Below are 17,127 nucleotides of genomic sequence, written 5' to 3' on the forward strand. Positions count from 1 at the left end.
TGCAGCACCCCCCCCCCCCTGCCCAGTGCATGAATTTTGTGCACCAGGCCTCTAGTATTGACATAATAGTCTCTTTACCTTTTTTCTCCTTCTAATCCTTTCTCTATATGCTACCAGATCTTTTTGAAATGTACTTTTATTTCCTTGCTCAGTGTCATTTCCAGACTTCAGTGATTCCCCATTACCTCTGTGAGAAATTTAAATGCCTTAGCCTGGGATTCAAGCCCATTTGTGGTTTGACTTTTAGTTTCTTACTGACCCTGTTCCAGATGCTAAGTTCCAGCCATGCTGAAAGTATAAGAGCCACTTAAGTTTTGCCTGCTTGTGCCTTGGCTCATGCTGCTCCCTCCATTAGGAGCTCCTTCTCCTTTGGTCCTGGTGAACACCTTCTATCTCTGAAGATTCAGCCTCCTGAGAAGTCACTCCTGACATTTCCTTTTGTTGTCCTATTTTTGTGCTGTCCTAGCATTCATAACATTTTATTGCATGTTTATATATCCTGTTTACAGAGCTCCTTGAGAGGAGGGACCTTATCTCTCATCACATGCCTAGTCATTGCCTAATGTGAAGCAGGTGTACAGTGAATGCACATTTACATGAATAATGAGGAAAAGAACCTGCGTTTCTCTTTTTGGGGGATCAGTGGATTGTGCAGTGTGGCACTACCCTTGTTTCTGACTTTTAATTGTTTTAGAATATGTTATCTAATATTTTCACATCTAATAGACTCAAGGACATTATTGCTCATTTACTTCCCTTTGTTTTACTATCCCAAGTATCATTCACTTGATTATTTTCTGCTTTCCCTCATGATATCTTCTTTCAAAGAAACCCAGCTCTCTCTCCTAAGTCCTGTGGCAATAAAAGCAACTCCATAGCGTGTCCCCAGCCGTCACTGCGCTGTTGCAGGCTAATCCCCATTGTTACCTCACTGCTTCTAGGCGGCCTAGATACTGCATTGATGGGCACTGTGGAAATTATATATTTATTTCCTGCAGATTTACTGAGCTCCTCTTATGTGTGAAGTTCTGTTGGTTTCATGAGGAATATAGAAATGAATGTCATAGTCCTGTGCTTAGTGGAACTTTTGAGAATTGGGGTGTGGGGTGGTTGGGGCAGAGAGGGATTAGTTACACATACAGGTGGTACAGTGGGATGTTAGAAGAGAAGATGAGTTACAAGAAGTATTCAACATTGGACCAGGTACAAAAGTTGGTAGCTTTACGGTTTTACATTGCTATGGGATTTCACCTTGTTTCAGTAGTTCAGAAGTCTGTCTGGTCCAAAGAAAAGATTGGAATTTTTAATTTTATCATGGTAGACATCAGAACCTTGCTTGAGTCTAGGAGTGGAGAGCAAGCTGCTAGATTGCCTACTGTTGGGAATTCTAAAGGGAAGAGGGAATTTTGAGTCCCAACTACTTAATGGCCATTTGCTTCTTAGATCGAGCCCTGGAGCATCATTTGAACAAGACCACAGTACTCTTCCTGTTGGTCCTGCTGGACCTTATTTGATAAATGCTTTGAGCAAATTTCCCAATACTTGTCTCTTAAGAGTTGTTCTAGGAGGCTCTGTTGGGATAGCCTTCTCCATCAGGTAGTTTTCTGCTGGCTGTCACCTGTATGGACACTTTTACAAAGATTCCCTCCTGGAGTTCCTTGTTGCCCTTGTGAGGAGTGAGGTGGTTAGTCTCTTTCCTGATTCTCCCAGGTGCCTTTCTTCATATAATATCATGTCCAGTTAATGAATTTGCTCAGCCTGAGTGAAACACAACTTGAGAAGGCTGGTTTAAGAAAGGGATGTTATAAAAACTAGACTTATTCTTTTTTCTTACAGGATTAGGTCTATGTTTTTTCAGGCCCTCCAGTGTGACTTTCTCTCATGGCCAGTGACTGACCAGCTGTAAAATGGACTGTCCTTGGAGAAGGATGCTCCTTCAGCAAGCTTTAAAAGCTTTTAGTCATTCTGCTTAGTTGGTAGATATTGCAGGTTTCCCCATAGGGGCTAGATAGTTCCTTGTGAACTGACCCTTGATAAATGAATTTTTACCAAAGTCTTGGCCTCCTTTAGGAGGACTTGTCTTACCAGAATTTTCCCAAATGTTTAGGAAGGCAGTGTGTTACTGAATTTTAGATGTTAACATGGCACTCAGAACTAGATCCTAAGCATTATATCTATAGTTGAAGATATTTTTAGAGTAAGTGGATCACTAAGTTAATAAAAATGGTAGGAGCCTGTGTTACTAGATTCAGTAGTGTTTTTGTGATTGGTTGATAATTGGGCTAATTTATCAGTCATCAGACTCTTTGATACAGGTACTATTTTTAATTTTTAGGAGTGGGGTAACGGGTACAAATGAGACATAAAATATATATAAATATATATATAGTCATTGAGTGATTGTTTCTTTTGCTTGTTGATGCTTTGAGGAGGAGAGAGCATTAGATGATTGAGTGTAAGAGTTTGTGTCTTGGAGAGCACTTACTCAGGATCAGTTCTTCCTAGAACCATCTGCAGTTGATTTATATAACAGGACTGGTATTGTGAGTACTAGCCCAGCTGGTTGCATGGCTTTTGGTTTCTGGGAAGTCATACGGATGTTTTTCTTGTAGAAAAGCTTTTTGGATAACCTGTGTAACAATCCTCATGGGCTGAAAAGGTCAGCAGAGGGTTTCTTTTCAGGTCATGTATATACTGTTGTTCCTTGCAGGGGTGGGGAACCTTTTTTCTGCCAGGGCCCATTTGGATATTTATAACATAATTGGGGGGTCATACAAAATTATCAACTTAAAAATTAGCCTGCTATAGTCAAACATTTAATTAACTTGCCTCTAATGCCTTGGCAGGACCAGACCAAATGATTTCTCGGACCTTACATGTCCTGCGGACCGGACGTTCCCCACCCCTGCTTTAGGGTGGGTGGCCCGAGTTTTGTGGCTCTATGAGATTATAATAGACAGTGCCCGCTTATCGTATACCACTCTTCCCTTCTATACTTTGCATTTTTCTCTGCACGTGAGCTCCTGCTGATCATATGCTCCTTGAACTCTTATCCCCTCATTCCTCATTTCTGTTCTAAGGGAACTTGGGGCACTGAGCTAGGTCCAGACTGTAAATTCAAGGGTCTGTGGCCACTGACTGACAGGGCTGCTTTAGAGGAGACAGCCATCCTAGAAGTGATGGGCTGTGGATGGGACTAAACCATCCCTTTGCACAGTATCTTGAGATCACATGGAGACTACTTCCTGTTGTGTAGATGTGTGGCTCACTCCTTGTGTCATTGTCAAGGTGACCAGGGCCTGTTACTGGTGTCCTCCCCAAGATCCTGGGAGATTCCCACTACTATAGCTTCAGACTAGAGCAGTAGAAGAGGGGAGACATTTTGGGGAGAATAGTTCTTGCCATTTTCAACTCTGTTGGCTGTTCTTAAAAAAGGTAGAGGAAATGACATAAGCAAGGCTCTTCTTTGAGTAGGGGACTCACTCTGAAATAAGAATAGCACTAGAACCTTATCTCTGCTTTGACTGTGCCTTGAACTGGTTTCAGGCCAGTTTAATATTTGGTGAAAGTGCTTCATAAACTGGATAGAGGCAACCAAATGGAGGTCGTAGTTGTTATTTATAACTTCCCTTTGGCTAGGTAAGTTCCTGGAATCTGGACTTCCCGCCCAGAAGTGGGCTGATAAATAAAAAGCATTTAGAGTAGTGGCTGGTATGTGGTAAGTGCTATAAAATTATGGGCAATTATTATTCACAAAGTAAGCTATAGCTCAGAATAGACAGTGATGTGGGAAAAAGTACTCCTGCCAGTGACTGGGAAACTGTGAGGCTTGTTTTCAAGGCTGTGCTAGTTAAATCCACTGCTAGACCCTCCTTTTTTATGAGCTCCCTAAGTGTGCAATTGGTGTGTGCATTTCATTTTTATATTCTTCTCTGGGCCTAATGCAGGGCCAGGATATTAAAGAAATGAACTTGAATGATGATTGTGGTGGGGAACTCGGTAGTTCTCATGTGACACATTTGTTTTGTCTCTCAGCCCTGGGCATTTCCTGCTCGAGAGTTCCTTCGGAAGAAGCTTATTGGGAAGGAAGTCTGTTTCACGATAGAAAACAAGACTCCCCAGGGACGAGAGTATGGCATGATCTACCTTGGAAAAGGTGAGTAGCAAGGAGGAAAGGACTCGTTTCTCTCCACCCTGAGTCTAGGGTTCCTCAGATCAGTTTTCATATGGTTGAAGGCCAGTGTGAGTGTTGGTGGAGGTAGCTCTAGGACAGTTGGCTATTGATGTACTTGGAAGTGTGAGTTCATGGCACATAGGTGCAGAGGAGTTCCCTGATATTCCGGTGTCCTATTGGCTCCTGTGTCTGCTTTCCTGGCTTGGTTTAGGTGTATGTTGTACAGCAAGCATGTCAAACTCGTGGCCCGTGGGCCGCATGCGGCCACAACGGATATTTTTGCAGCCCAGCTAATATAACGGTATGTAAAAAACGTCTTAATAAAAATTACATAACTTAATTTTTACAATATCCTGTTATACATAATTATTAATAACAAACTACAACATTCGCTAATGACTGATTACTATAATTGTGTTACATTTATTTACCTTACGCACTGGCGCACCATTTCTCTCTACTACAACTAGAAGTGAATATTTTAGCAGCTGATTGCCACGTCATTAGTCTTGTATGACTTCTTTGGTGTGTGCAACAGGAAATATTTCGCTTTTGGAGAACAAGAAAAATAGGTTTATTTACGTTACGCTTATTAATTTGTGCAGTTATTCAGTGTCTGGTAAGTTAATTTTCAAGAAAAAACATTAATTTTTATTAAAATGTTCTATTATTTTATGTCAGTGATTACTCATTTATTTCAGCCCTTTGTATTCAGCATGTCTCTCCTGAAATCTACATTTCAATGGAAATTGAAGCTTTGTTTTTTTTTGCGGCCCCCATAAACTTAAACCTTGTTTATTTGGCCTGTGTTAGCCTTTGAGTTGGACATACTTGTTGTACAGCATAGCATCCTTCCCTATATTTAGGCCCTCAGCCCGTAGAACGCAGTGGCTGTGTGCTTCTAGGTCACAGTGCTAATTAAATTCCTATAGATTTCCAATTACATCTTCTATTCCCTTTATCTATCTTGTGGGTTTTCTTCTGCTCATAGGGACTCTCTTTAGTAAAGGAAGATTTGTTTATGGCTTGTGGTTTTTTGTAAGCCATGTGTTTTGCAGTGGGAAGAACACAGGCTTTGGAGTTGTGTACATGTGGGTTAGAATCCTGGCTCTCCTCTCATGGACCCTTACTTAACCTTAAGTTTTCTAAGTCCTAGGTACTTCATTTGTAAGTTATTGAGAGAATTTAAAGAGATAGTATATGTAAAGTACCTATATCTGGAACAGAGTATGTGCTCAATAAATACATTTGTGTATGTCCACACATAGCTAGATCAGATGGCTCATGGGATATTAGATGTTCTGGTCTTTTGGATTAGGTGGAGGGAGAGAAAGATTGTGGAATAGAGTTTGAACAGAAATAGGCCATTGAAATACTTGGTAGAATGTTCTCTGTAAAGCTTAAAGCAGTTGTGTTCATCTGAAATTATTTTAGGTATTTTGTTTCCTGTGATTATTTGATAACACAACCTTCCAGTTGAGCTGCTTTACATAATCTATTTGACTTGGGTAGTCAGTGCTAGAGTAAGCAAGCAGGGTAGAATGACAAGGCTAATAACATCCTCTGAAGATTCTGCTTTTAATTGTAGGATATTAGAAAAGCGAGTTGGGCATGACCTTGGAGGTGTCTTGTCGAATTTACCCAGTAGAGGAACACCACCTTTTCCAGCCTCAGACAGATGGCTATCTGCTTCTTGGTTGGATGGGAAGTTATACTAATGCTAGAGGCCCGATGCACAAAATTTGTGCAAGAGTAGGCCTTCCTTCCCCCGGCTGCTGGCACCGGCTTCCCTCTGGTACCCGGGACCCAGGCTTCCCTCCAGCACCCGGGACCCGGGCTTCCCTCGCAGCCCCAGCTTCATCTGGAAGGTTGTCCAGAAGGACGTCCGGTCTAATTAACATATTATGCTTTTATTATTATAGATATGGAATCTTTTCAAAAAGAGAAATAGATTTGCCTTTTACACATAATTCAAATAATATAATAGGAAATAAAACTCATAAGCATTATTGTTGGATGGCTACTGATTAGAAAGAATGCAACACAAGTAGAAGTACACTGTTTTCAAAATGCAGTTGTTCAAGGATCTCATACCTAAAATAATTGCAGTTTAAAAACAGCTGGTCAATCTTCTGTTATTCTGAAAGAGACCTCACTGTGGGCACAGATAGATCTAAGAGTTCATTTAAATAACCCTGGTCTTCAACTGAAATGGTCAAATTGTTTATGTTAAGAGACTCTGACACTTAAAATAATCTTGAATGTTATTTTTTAAAAGTTTATTTTTTAAATTGACCCAAATTATAAATTGGATATAATTTAGTAGTTAACACATTAATATTTAGAATAAAACATGGCACATAGGATTTGATCAATAAATATGTACTGAAAGAATGGTTAAAAATTACCTACATCTTTGAGTTTTAAAGGTTTATTAAATGGCTTAAAGTTTAATATTTTCACTCAGTTACTTTAGCCAACTCTCAATGCCATTCTCATGAAAGGAAACAGTGGCTTAGATAATTAATTAGTATTCATATATTTATCCTAGTTTGTGACCACTCACTCTTTTTTTGTTTTGTTTTGTTAATCCTCACCCGAGGATATTTTTCCATTGATTTTTAGAGAAAGAGTGGAAAGGAGGGGGAAAGACAGAGAGAGAAACATCTATGTGAGGGAGACACATAGATTGGTTGCCTCCTGTGCCCCAACCATGGTCAGGGATTGAGCCTGCAACTGAGGTACGTGCCCTTGACCAGAATTGAACCTGGGACCCTTCAGTCCACTGAGCCAAATCAGCTAGGGTGCTACTCACTCTTTTTATGATAGGGGAGAATGGTAGAATTTAAGAAATTGTAGTTAACCTAGAACTTACTAAAAAGAGATGATTAGTCTTCTAATTTTTGGAGAAAATATAGTTACCCACCTATTCTTCATGCCATGCTCAATTGTGACTTGATCAGATTCCTAAGTTGGTGGGTAATAAGAAAAGCAGATGCGTGCTCTACAGATTCCCTGTTGTCAGTATTCTCTCTACCACATTTTGTTGCCTTTCTTGGGAGATTGGCCCAGAGAAATGTATTTTTCTCCCTTTGAAGGAGCAATCAGAACTAAATTTTTAGAAGTGGGCCTGCTGACAGGCATTATCAGAGTGCTCTGTACTTAAAAAAGTATCTGTTTGGTATGCTGTTGATTGGTCTGGTTTTATGGCCAATCACCTTGTTTGTACCCCAGCTCTGTTCTTTTCATCCCCAACCTCTTGGCCGGGGATGAAACTGTTCAACTTTTCCCATATTTGTTGAATCCTTCCTTTTAACTTTTCATTCTTTGTATTCCTGTTGTTTTGAAAGAACCAATGTAATATTTACTAATGTCAGATAGCTGTGTGTGTCTGGCCTCAGCAGTTACCTCAGTGCAAAGGTTCTTGTGATCCATTCTCAGCCTCAGAACCTGAGTGTCTTTTGTGTAAATATCATTCATCTTAACTTTTCTTGGTAAGAAAAGAGGCATACAATTTGCCTTGAAGAAATTGGGGCATGCTAATGGCAAGGCATTTAGGTTGGGTTTGGGGGTGGTGTGTATACTTGTTTGCTTGCAGAAGACGTATGAATATAAATCTTACAGAACTTTATTCTGTGCTGACGTTACCTATCAGCTAGACTACTGTGTTTCAGTTTATCTAGGAGCTTGTTTTCTGCCACATTAAACATTTTTATGTGGTGATTCCCTCATAGATGGCTTCCTTTATCGTTTTGGCTGACAAGCAGAGATTTAAGAGAATACACAGAACCTAAAAGCTTTTTCAGTAGCATGGAAATGCAATTAATGGTTCAAGTGCCCAGGTAAAACCTAATCGGGTTGGGTTTATGTTTACCTTTATTTTTCTTGCCTGCTCTGAAGGCTGCTGTTTGAGAGGTTAGAAATCTAGACACTGTCCCCTGCGCGTCTGTGAGAGCAGGAGAAAGTCTTTGTCAAACTGCATAGCTTGTCTTGGTGTCCTGTTGGAACAAATGAAAGGACACCCTGAAAGGAATTGGACTTTCTGGTGTAAAATGTAATAGATAATCCTGAGCAAATCTGTCTATCTGATTGTATGTATAGTATGTTTTTAATTCCTATGTACTTGGATATTTACGGACATTATTGTTTAATTCTTACAAGAACCCATCTAGGCAGGGACTCTTCTCATTTTATAGAGGCGTAAATTAATGCTGAGAGACCTTGTCTAAGATATTACGTGGCAGAGGGTGTATTCAGCTCCAGGCCTTCCTCCTCAGGTCAGTGCTCTGTATACCCTCCTTGGGTGCCGCGTGTGTCTTGCTTTCTTGTCAATCTCCAGTAGTTATTGAGATTGCCTTTGGCCTGGGAGAGACACAAGAAACTTAGAAACAAAGTCCCGAGAAAAAGATTTATAGACCTTTGGGACTTAGAGATGAGAGATTTTGGGAGAAAAGTTTTTCTGAAAAACACAACACTACATTGCTGCCTTGTCCATTCTCTGGCAACATCATTCTCCTTGAAGAGCTAAGGGACACTACATTGCTGCCTTGTCCAATTCTCTGGCAACATCATTCTCCTTGAAGAGCTAAGGGTGAAAGTGGGTTTCATTTGAGCACATTTGAATCTTGTGTTTAATTTTCTTTTTTTCTCCTCAGATACCAATGGGGAAAACATTGCAGAGTCTCTGGTTGCAGAGGGCTTGGCCACCCGGAGAGAAGGCATGAGAGCTAATAAGTAAGTCTTCATTACTCTCTGACCCTCTGACTTCCTTCTACTCCACTGTGAGCGCTGGGGTTGCTCAAGGGAGGTTGGGTTGTCAACTCTACATTGGCTTTGCTGCATTTTCATTGCTCTCCCCTGACATTAACTGGGTAAGCTCTGGTGCTCTCTGGCTTTTAGGACATTCCTGCCCAGGTGTGGATTATTCTGAGCCAGTAGGTCATTCACCATTGGATGTGTGTAACTCCTTTAAAAAACAGGCTTTGATACAAGGCAGCTTTAGTGTTTATATCATAAGACTCAATAGGCTATGTCTTAAACCATAAATCAGGGGTGGGGAACCTTTGTTCTGCCAAGGGCCATTTGGATATTTATAACATCATTCGAGGGCCATACAAAATTATCAACTTAAAAATTAGCCTGCTTTGGTCAAACATTTAATGCTTTGGCAGGACCAAACCAAATGATTTCGAGGGCCTTATGTGGCCTGTGGGCTGGATGTCCCCACCCCTGCCATAGATATTCAGCTCCAGAATATCCATCCATCTCAAAGATTCATTGAGTACTTACTATGTGCCAGGTTCTGTTCTAGACACTGAGAATAGAGCCATGAGCAAACATACTTAGCTTCTGCTAACATTTTAATGGAGAGACAATAAACAAATGAACAAATAGATATCATGTGCAAGGAATAAGTGCAGTGAAAAATAAAGTGGAGAGAATAAATAGAATTCAAAGCAAAATCTGCTTAGAATTTAAACTAAGGGCTCAATGGGTGTTTTTTTTTAAAGTAAGGGAAATTTTTTTCTCTCTCTCCAAAGCCTTTGAAGTCTGTTTTGGTCTATGGATCTATAGATACTTAATTAGTAGTAGGTAAATAGATTTGTTTAGCTAATGGCATTGTGAACTTATTAGAAATGAGTGTAGTATATGGAGGCTGTATAGCACATGTCATGTTGTACTTCACCAGTGTTGGCGCTCAGTAGGATGAATTGCAGCTGACTTTAACACTTTAGCCTCTGAAAAGTGATAAGCTACATCAGTAATTTGGAGGCTAAAGATGGTGTTTAAATCATTAAGTCCTGTATTATATGACTGTTGTCACTGTAGAATGGCTTTGGATAAATATTTGCATGGATTGTACTAATGATGGGGATGAGCAAAGGCAAAAATGCACTTTTTGCATTCTTCCCGTCTTCTTGGTCTTGGAGCCCAGTCATTCACCATAAACTTCTGTGTCCTTTCTGACATCATAGAATCATTTGCTGGGAATTTGTTGAATTAAAACATTTGTCTTAGGTGGTGTTTTTGGAAGCATGCTGAAGTTGTATCTTAAGGACAATTGCTGGCATGATTTTAGGACATTCCCCACCCCTGCCGTAGGTATTCAGTTCCAGAGTATTTATCCATCCATCTCAAAAGATTTTAGGAATCCAATTTGCAATTTACTACAGGGATGAAGAATTTTTAAAAAGCCCATAGTAGGATTATAGGATCTCAACAAATAAATCTCCACTGGTGTACCAATCCTTTTTTTCTTCAAAGTTGTCTTTTTATTTTTTTAATATATTTTTATTGATTTCAGAGAGGAAGGGAGAGAGATGGAAACCTCAATGATGAGAGGGAATTGTTGATTGGCTGCCTTTTCATGCCCCACACTACTGAGCAAGTGCCCTAACTGGGAATCGAGCCACGCCTGCTGGGCTCTTCAAAGTTGTCTTGACTTAAAACCTTCTTTTCTCGGTTTTAAGGCTTGCTTCTGTCTCTTAAGCTACATTTTTTTCTTTTTTCATTGAATTCTGGATGTGATTTTGGTTCCCTGAGGATATGATTGTCTTTTTGGGTGGGGTTAGAAAGGTAGTTAAGACTTCTGGTTTGAGAAATCATAGGCAGGGGTCCCTCCTTAGCTATTCCTACTGATCGAGGTGGGAGAGTCCATTTATGCCTGCAGCCACTGATGGACCCCGGCATCCAGGCTGTGGAAAGGCCATGCAGGTTGCTCGCACATGTGTGAGAGTGAAGAGCAGAGCCATTTCTGATTTTGTTTGTTTATCTGCTGACTTTCTGGCTGCTCTTGTATGTAGTGTGGTTTCCTGCCTGATGAAGGAGGAGTCTTTCATTTTCAAACTGCTGTTGCTTAGCTGGCCTTAGTGAATATGTAAGTAGTTTTGGGGTAATATTATCTGCAATAACAGTATTTGCTCTGCATTCTCCAGCCCTGTTCTGTGGACAACGGGGAGTAAGGGTGGTTCTTAGTCACTTTCTCTGCACCGTGTCCTGCTGGGCTCTGCCTGGATTTCAGTTCCCGAATCTGGATAGTTAAATGAAGCCGTACCCCCTGGAGCAGCTTCCCTCTGAGCCACCAACTTGTTCTCTTGTAATCACTGATGGTGGCAGTGCTGAGATATGTGTTTTTTGGATCTTCTCATTAAATGCTCTTACATTTGAATCTGTTGTTGAAACAAATCTGTAATCCTGAAGTTGCACTCATGGTGTTTTTCTGGTTATAGGCTTGGGTCTGAAGCTATTGATCTGAAATAAATGTTTTGGTCTCTTCAAAGGAGACCCTGGCATTTCTGTTGTGAGCTCACTAACCACACATGTTTATTTTTCATGTCCCAGTCCTGAGCAGAACCGGCTTTCGGAGTGTGAGGAACAAGCGAAGGCAGCCAAGAAAGGGATGTGGAGTGACGGGAATGGTTCACATACTATCCGGGACCTCAAGTATACCATTGAGAACCCAAGGCACTTTGTGGACTCACACCACCAGAAGCCTGTTAATGGTGAGGCTGGCAGGCAAAGACAGATGTGACGCGGGGTGATTTCTTTCTATTTGCTCTCAAGCTGCTTGAGATTTATAAAGCCTATTTTGCTTATTTACTATCCAAGGGGAATTGTTAAGGGTAAAATAGCACAGTGGTATTTTGGAAGAAAACTTGATCCAGTTCACATGGGTCACATCAGACATACTTTGCAGGGGTTAGTCTTTGCTGGTATAGGGTGGCAAATGGCTGGTATTTTTGCACATTGGAGATCTTCCTGTTTTCTAAAAGAGGGCTACTTAAATACCACCCTTGTAACCGAGGTAGACATGTATATTCTTTATACATCTAAACACACGCACACACAATATAGTTCTGGCCCTACTTTGAGACCTTGTTAACACTGACTCAGTAAAATAAAATGATTGCCAATCCTGAATTGTTGTTAATTAGTTTTTACTGGGCATGTTCTACTAAGATGAGCAACTTACCTTCCTGATAACAAAGCTTAGGTATGAGCCATGAGGTCCCAGAGGGTTCAGAAGACACGGAAGGCTCTCCTGATCTGTGTTCCCCAGGAATAGTTGTGGAAGAGTCTGTTGTGTGAACACTCATGATCTGCCAGCGCTTCATCATTTTCCAGAGGGAGGCTTTCCAGAGGGTGTTGGGGAGAGGAACTGTGTTCAATGCGGTTTGATTGGGCATTGTTTATCCCTGGCATGAGTTTTGCTAATGACTTAAGCTATTTATTTTGTCATGTAGCTATCATCGAACACGTGCGAGACGGCAGTGTGGTCAGGGCCCTGCTCCTCCCAGATTACTACCTGGTTACCGTCATGCTGTCAGGGATCAAGGTCAGACCACTGGACTACGGGGTGGGTTTAGGGTTTGTTGAAGTGTTCAGTCATAGGTAGATTTTTCTACTTGTGGGCTTTGGATCTGCTGTTTCTTCCTAGAATGGGCCATTAGCATTGCAGTAGGACAATTCTAATGAATATTTTTTAAACTTTTAAGTACTCAGGGTCTGTTTGGAGTGGGCTGTGTGGAGAGATTGTTGAAATGTAGCAGTGGAGGATGGGAGGCTCTGAAGTTTGCTGAGTTTGGCTTATCTTAATGTGAAATACACATTTTGATTGGGGAAAAAAAAATGCCAAGGCTTTAATGCCAGACATTGATGAGTTTTTTTCTTGGCAAGGGGTCATTTCCAACTGATTAAAGTTATTTTCCCCATGATAACATGAGCTTTATTTGGCTTACCATGAAGTCTGAGATGATGCTATTTCCAGTTACTATTCACCAGAATGTTTTGAAAAGTGTTGGAAGACCTGCCCTGAGACTTTCCCCATGTAGCCTTTTTGGATTGTGCTTTCTGGACGGCTCGGTGTGGTGTGTGTTGAGCACTCAGGTTTAGGCTGCGTTACTCACTCACCTTACTTTTGCTGTAGTGCCCAACTTTTCGACGGGAAGCAGATGGCAGTGAAACACCAGAGCCTTTTGCTGCAGAAGCCAAATTTTTCACCGAGTCTCGACTGCTTCAGAGAGATGTTCAGATCATTCTGGAGAGCTGCCATAACCAGAATGTTCTGGGTACCATCCTTCATCCAGTGAGTGTTCCATGCCGGCTGGACTGTATGGGTTTGTTGCATCTACTGGTTTTTGCAGCATTTGCAAGTGAGATGTCACTTATCTGATAGAATTGGGCAGATCTGTGCAACTTCTCACTTTTAGGAAATTAATCTCAAATGTGACTGAATTTACAAGCGGAAGAGGAACAATGCTCTCACTTATTTTTCCAAGTGTTGGTCGTCGAGGTTGTGCACAGGAAAGGTGGGAGGTTGCCACATCAATTAGAAGGGGCACTGAAACTTGCACGATAGGATTGCGAGTTTGCATGTAGATCTAGAAGTTACCTATTTGGAGTATCTGTGAACTATGATGAGGAAATCTTTATGGAAAAATTATTCTGTGTATGCCAGGCCTTATCCAGTTTCTCCCTAACTCGGCTATTGAGCAGGAAATAGATTCTTTATGTTCTGACTGTTGGTGAATTGTACCTTATGGTATACTTTGATAGGCGGGTTAATTCTTGGACAGAAAATGACCTTGTTTTTTAACACCCAAGTTTAAGTGGATTTTCATTATTATAACCAATACAGAGTAGACTACTGTTACTTATAATTTGGCTAGAGAATTCTTCCTTCATGGCAGTTGTGAAGGCTGGGAGGCTTGCTTTGGAATATGCCAAGGTCATGTCTGTTTCTTCTGGAGTACTAGCTGTCTGCCCGTGCCCTGCCAGATGGCTCTGTGTCATAGCAGAATGTGAACTGTAATTCATTGGGCAAAATGTAGCTTAAGTTATTCCCTTACTCAGCTCGTTCTTCAGCTTTCCCCTTATGAAAAAGGGAGTAAGTGCTGATCTTAGCGAAGGAAATAATAAGGTGTAATCTCCACTAAAGATTAACATCCTCCTCTGCCCACAAGAAGAGCTATTGAAATGTCAATTCCATTCAATGCCACTAACATTTATCCTGTTCCTATTAGGTGAGAGTTACTATGCTGGTGTTGTGAGGATATGAAGCCAGGTTTGTGGAGAGGAGTCACAGAGTAGCTTGTCAGTCTTAGGGCTGGTTTCTTTCTTTCTTTTTTTTGTTAGGGCTGGTTTCTTAATGAGGAAACTGGCTCTACGGTTTTATTTTTGGGATTGTTGTTATTTAAATGAACTGCAGACTAGATTGTGACTATGTTAATTGTGTCAGAGGACTAGAGAAATTACTCACTTGCCATCGAATTTAATCTGTGCCTGCTTTCTCATGTGCCTTGTTTTTCAGAATGGCAACATCACAGAACTCCTCCTGAAGGAAGGTTTTGCACGCTGTGTGGATTGGTCGATTGCAGTGTACACTCGGGGAGCGGAGAAGCTGAGGGCAGCTGAGAGGTAAGGTCTGTCAGGGAAACCTTCCAGCCAAAGATCTTGTTAAGGATCTTTGGGGAAAAAAATCTAGTGATCCTTCACTCATCTACGCCAGTGTCCGTTTTATTTCAGAAAAGGATTAGGGAAATTACACCAGAGGCTAGGATCTCACCGAGGACTTTTAAGTCTTTAGGTTCAGTGGAATTCAGTGCTGTATAGTAAGGACCTAGATTTTTACTCAAGACATTCTTCTTCACCTGATGTGCTTTTTTAATGTTTTCAGGTCACTTTTTTTCTTTTACAAGCCTTTCCAATTCTGGGTTTTAGGCTTTTGGGATGGAATAAACTTGAGGTTCATTTGAGGGCAATGAAATTGCTTACCAACTACTCCCAAACAGGCAGGTTGGAGCCAGGGATATGATGGAAAGATTGAGCCTATGACCTAACACAGGATCATTCAGTGCTGTTGTGAGGTCTAGTGCCCTAATTTATTTATAAGTATGTTTTAATTATAACTGCTAATGCAACTATGAGGTGCTATTGTCATGTTTTTGGCTAGGTGCAGATGTAAAAATAACTTCTTTCGGGAAAAAAAGGATAGTGGATATTCCAAAGATTGGGGGTGTAGGTGAAGCTCATTCACTTGGTGGGGTAGATGGAAGCAGATGAAGCAAGAGAAGATGAATAGACAATGGTCCGGGAAGTCCCAGACACCACCACCCAGGATATATGTAGCAAAGACTACTGACCACTGATGACGATGTTCCACTCTCCAGGCTCGTATGGCTCATTTCTCAATTATAAAATTACTAGAGACCTGGTGCACAAAGTTTGTGCACGGGGGTGTGTGTCCCCCAGCCCAGCCAGCACCCTCTCCAATCTGGGATCCCTCTCACAATCCAGGATGCTGGCTTCCAACCACTTGTCTGCCTCCCTGCCTGATTTCCCCTAACCACTTCTGCCTGCCAGCCTGATCACCCCCTAACCACTCCCCTGCCAGCCTGATCGATGCCTAACTGCTCCCCTGCCAGCCCAGTTGTCCCCAACTGCCCTCCCCTGCCGGCCCGATTTCCCCTAACTGCCCTCCCCTGCAGGCCTGATTGCCCCCAACTGCCCTCCCCTGCAGACCTGGTTGCTCCCAACTGCCCTACCCTGCTGGACTGGTCACCCCCAACTGCCCTCCCCTTCAGGCCTGGTCACCCCCAACTGCCCTCCCTTACAGGCCTGGTCACCCCCAACTGCCCTCCCCTGCAGGCCTGGTCACCCCCAACTGCTCTCCCCTGCAGGCCCGGTCGCACCCAACTGCCCTCCCCTGCTGGCCATCTTTGACCACATGGGGGCGGCCGTCTTGTGTGTTGGAGTGATGGTCAATTTGCATATTATCTCTTTATTAGATAGGATACTGGTCTTGATAACTTCACATTTTTGCCTTTGAGGCACACAGCTGAGAGATGTGCAAGAACAAGAATTGAATGCCTATAATTTCCTTCTCTTAGGTCTTTTACATCCTTCCACACCTGTAAGCAGGAATACTTGCAACCTTTTATTAAAATAGGTTTTAATCTGGGGCATTTGTCTGACAAAAGTAGATTAAGAAAAGCAATTATTATATTAAAGTTGTATTAGTCTTTAATGTTACACAATTACATTCAATTCAGAGATGCAATACTCTTTATCAAGTACAGCATTCCAAATATCTCTGATTAATATGTAATGATCAGGGTTTTTTTTTGTTCAGAAAATCTTGTCTGTTATTCTAAATTATTACTTTGGTTCATAATGGTTATTGCATTCTTTAAGTTTCTGCCTCTCTGAAGAAAGTGAGTGTAATGACAGTAGTATCTACATGTTTTATAACATCTCTGGGAGATTTTATGGATTTTTCAGAGTGCTTATCATTATAAAAGAGGTTTAGATCAAGGAACACAAATTATATTTAGATGACGTGATTACTTGCCTGCTGTTTTGCATGCTGTATTTGACTTGGTTGTGTTGCTTGTAAATCTATATCAAAGTACTTCATGTATTTTAAAACTACTACAATGTGGCTTTGTCTTTTTCTCATTTTGTCATTTCTTTAAAAACAGTTGCAATACTGTTTTTGGAATATAGTTCCTTTCCCCTACACATGTATCCATTGATTTGTAAATACTTGAAACAGCTGCTCATTGATTTATTTTTTTAAAGCTTTGCACATATTCCACTTACCTCTCTCAGTCTGACTCAAAGAATATCTACTGGGCTTAGTACTTGAAAATTTTTCTGCCAACATGATTTCTTTACTCTGTTGTTGTTAATCCTCCCTTGAGGATAATTTTTAGAGGGAGGTATGGAGGGGGAGAGAGAGAGAATGGGAGAAACATTGATGTGAGAGAGACACATTGATTGGTTGCCTCCCTAACATGCCCCAACCTGGGCTGGGGATTGAACTTGCAACCCAGGTATGTGCCCTTGACTGGGAATTAAACCTGTGACCTTTCAGTTTGTGGGCTGATGCTCTAACTACAGAGCCACCCGCCAGGGTGATTTTTTTTTTTTAATTAAATCTTTATTGTTCAGAT

At 41.3% G+C, this 17,127-nt stretch overlaps 1 protein-coding gene across 1 annotated transcript in view; it reads left to right on the plus strand.

The window, feature by feature from the left end:
• Window positions 1-17,127, plus strand: part of SND1 (staphylococcal nuclease and tudor domain containing 1) — a 445,445-nt gene that overhangs the window by 26,839 nt on the left and 401,479 nt on the right. Inside the window, exons 3-8 of the mRNA XM_005879181.2 lie at window positions 4,036-4,156; window positions 8,830-8,908; window positions 11,516-11,676; window positions 12,418-12,509; window positions 13,101-13,259; window positions 14,484-14,590. Of these exons, the coding sequence (XP_005879243.1) occupies window positions 4,036-4,156; window positions 8,830-8,908; window positions 11,516-11,676; window positions 12,418-12,509; window positions 13,101-13,259; window positions 14,484-14,590 (719 nt within the window). The remainder of the gene's footprint in view (window positions 1-4,035; window positions 4,157-8,829; window positions 8,909-11,515; window positions 11,677-12,417; window positions 12,510-13,100; window positions 13,260-14,483; window positions 14,591-17,127) is intronic.

This window comes from Myotis brandtii, unplaced genomic scaffold (assembly GCF_000412655.1).
Source record: "Myotis brandtii unplaced genomic scaffold, ASM41265v1 scaffold587, whole genome shotgun sequence".
Classification (NCBI taxonomy): domain Eukaryota; kingdom Metazoa; phylum Chordata; class Mammalia; order Chiroptera; family Vespertilionidae; genus Myotis; species Myotis brandtii.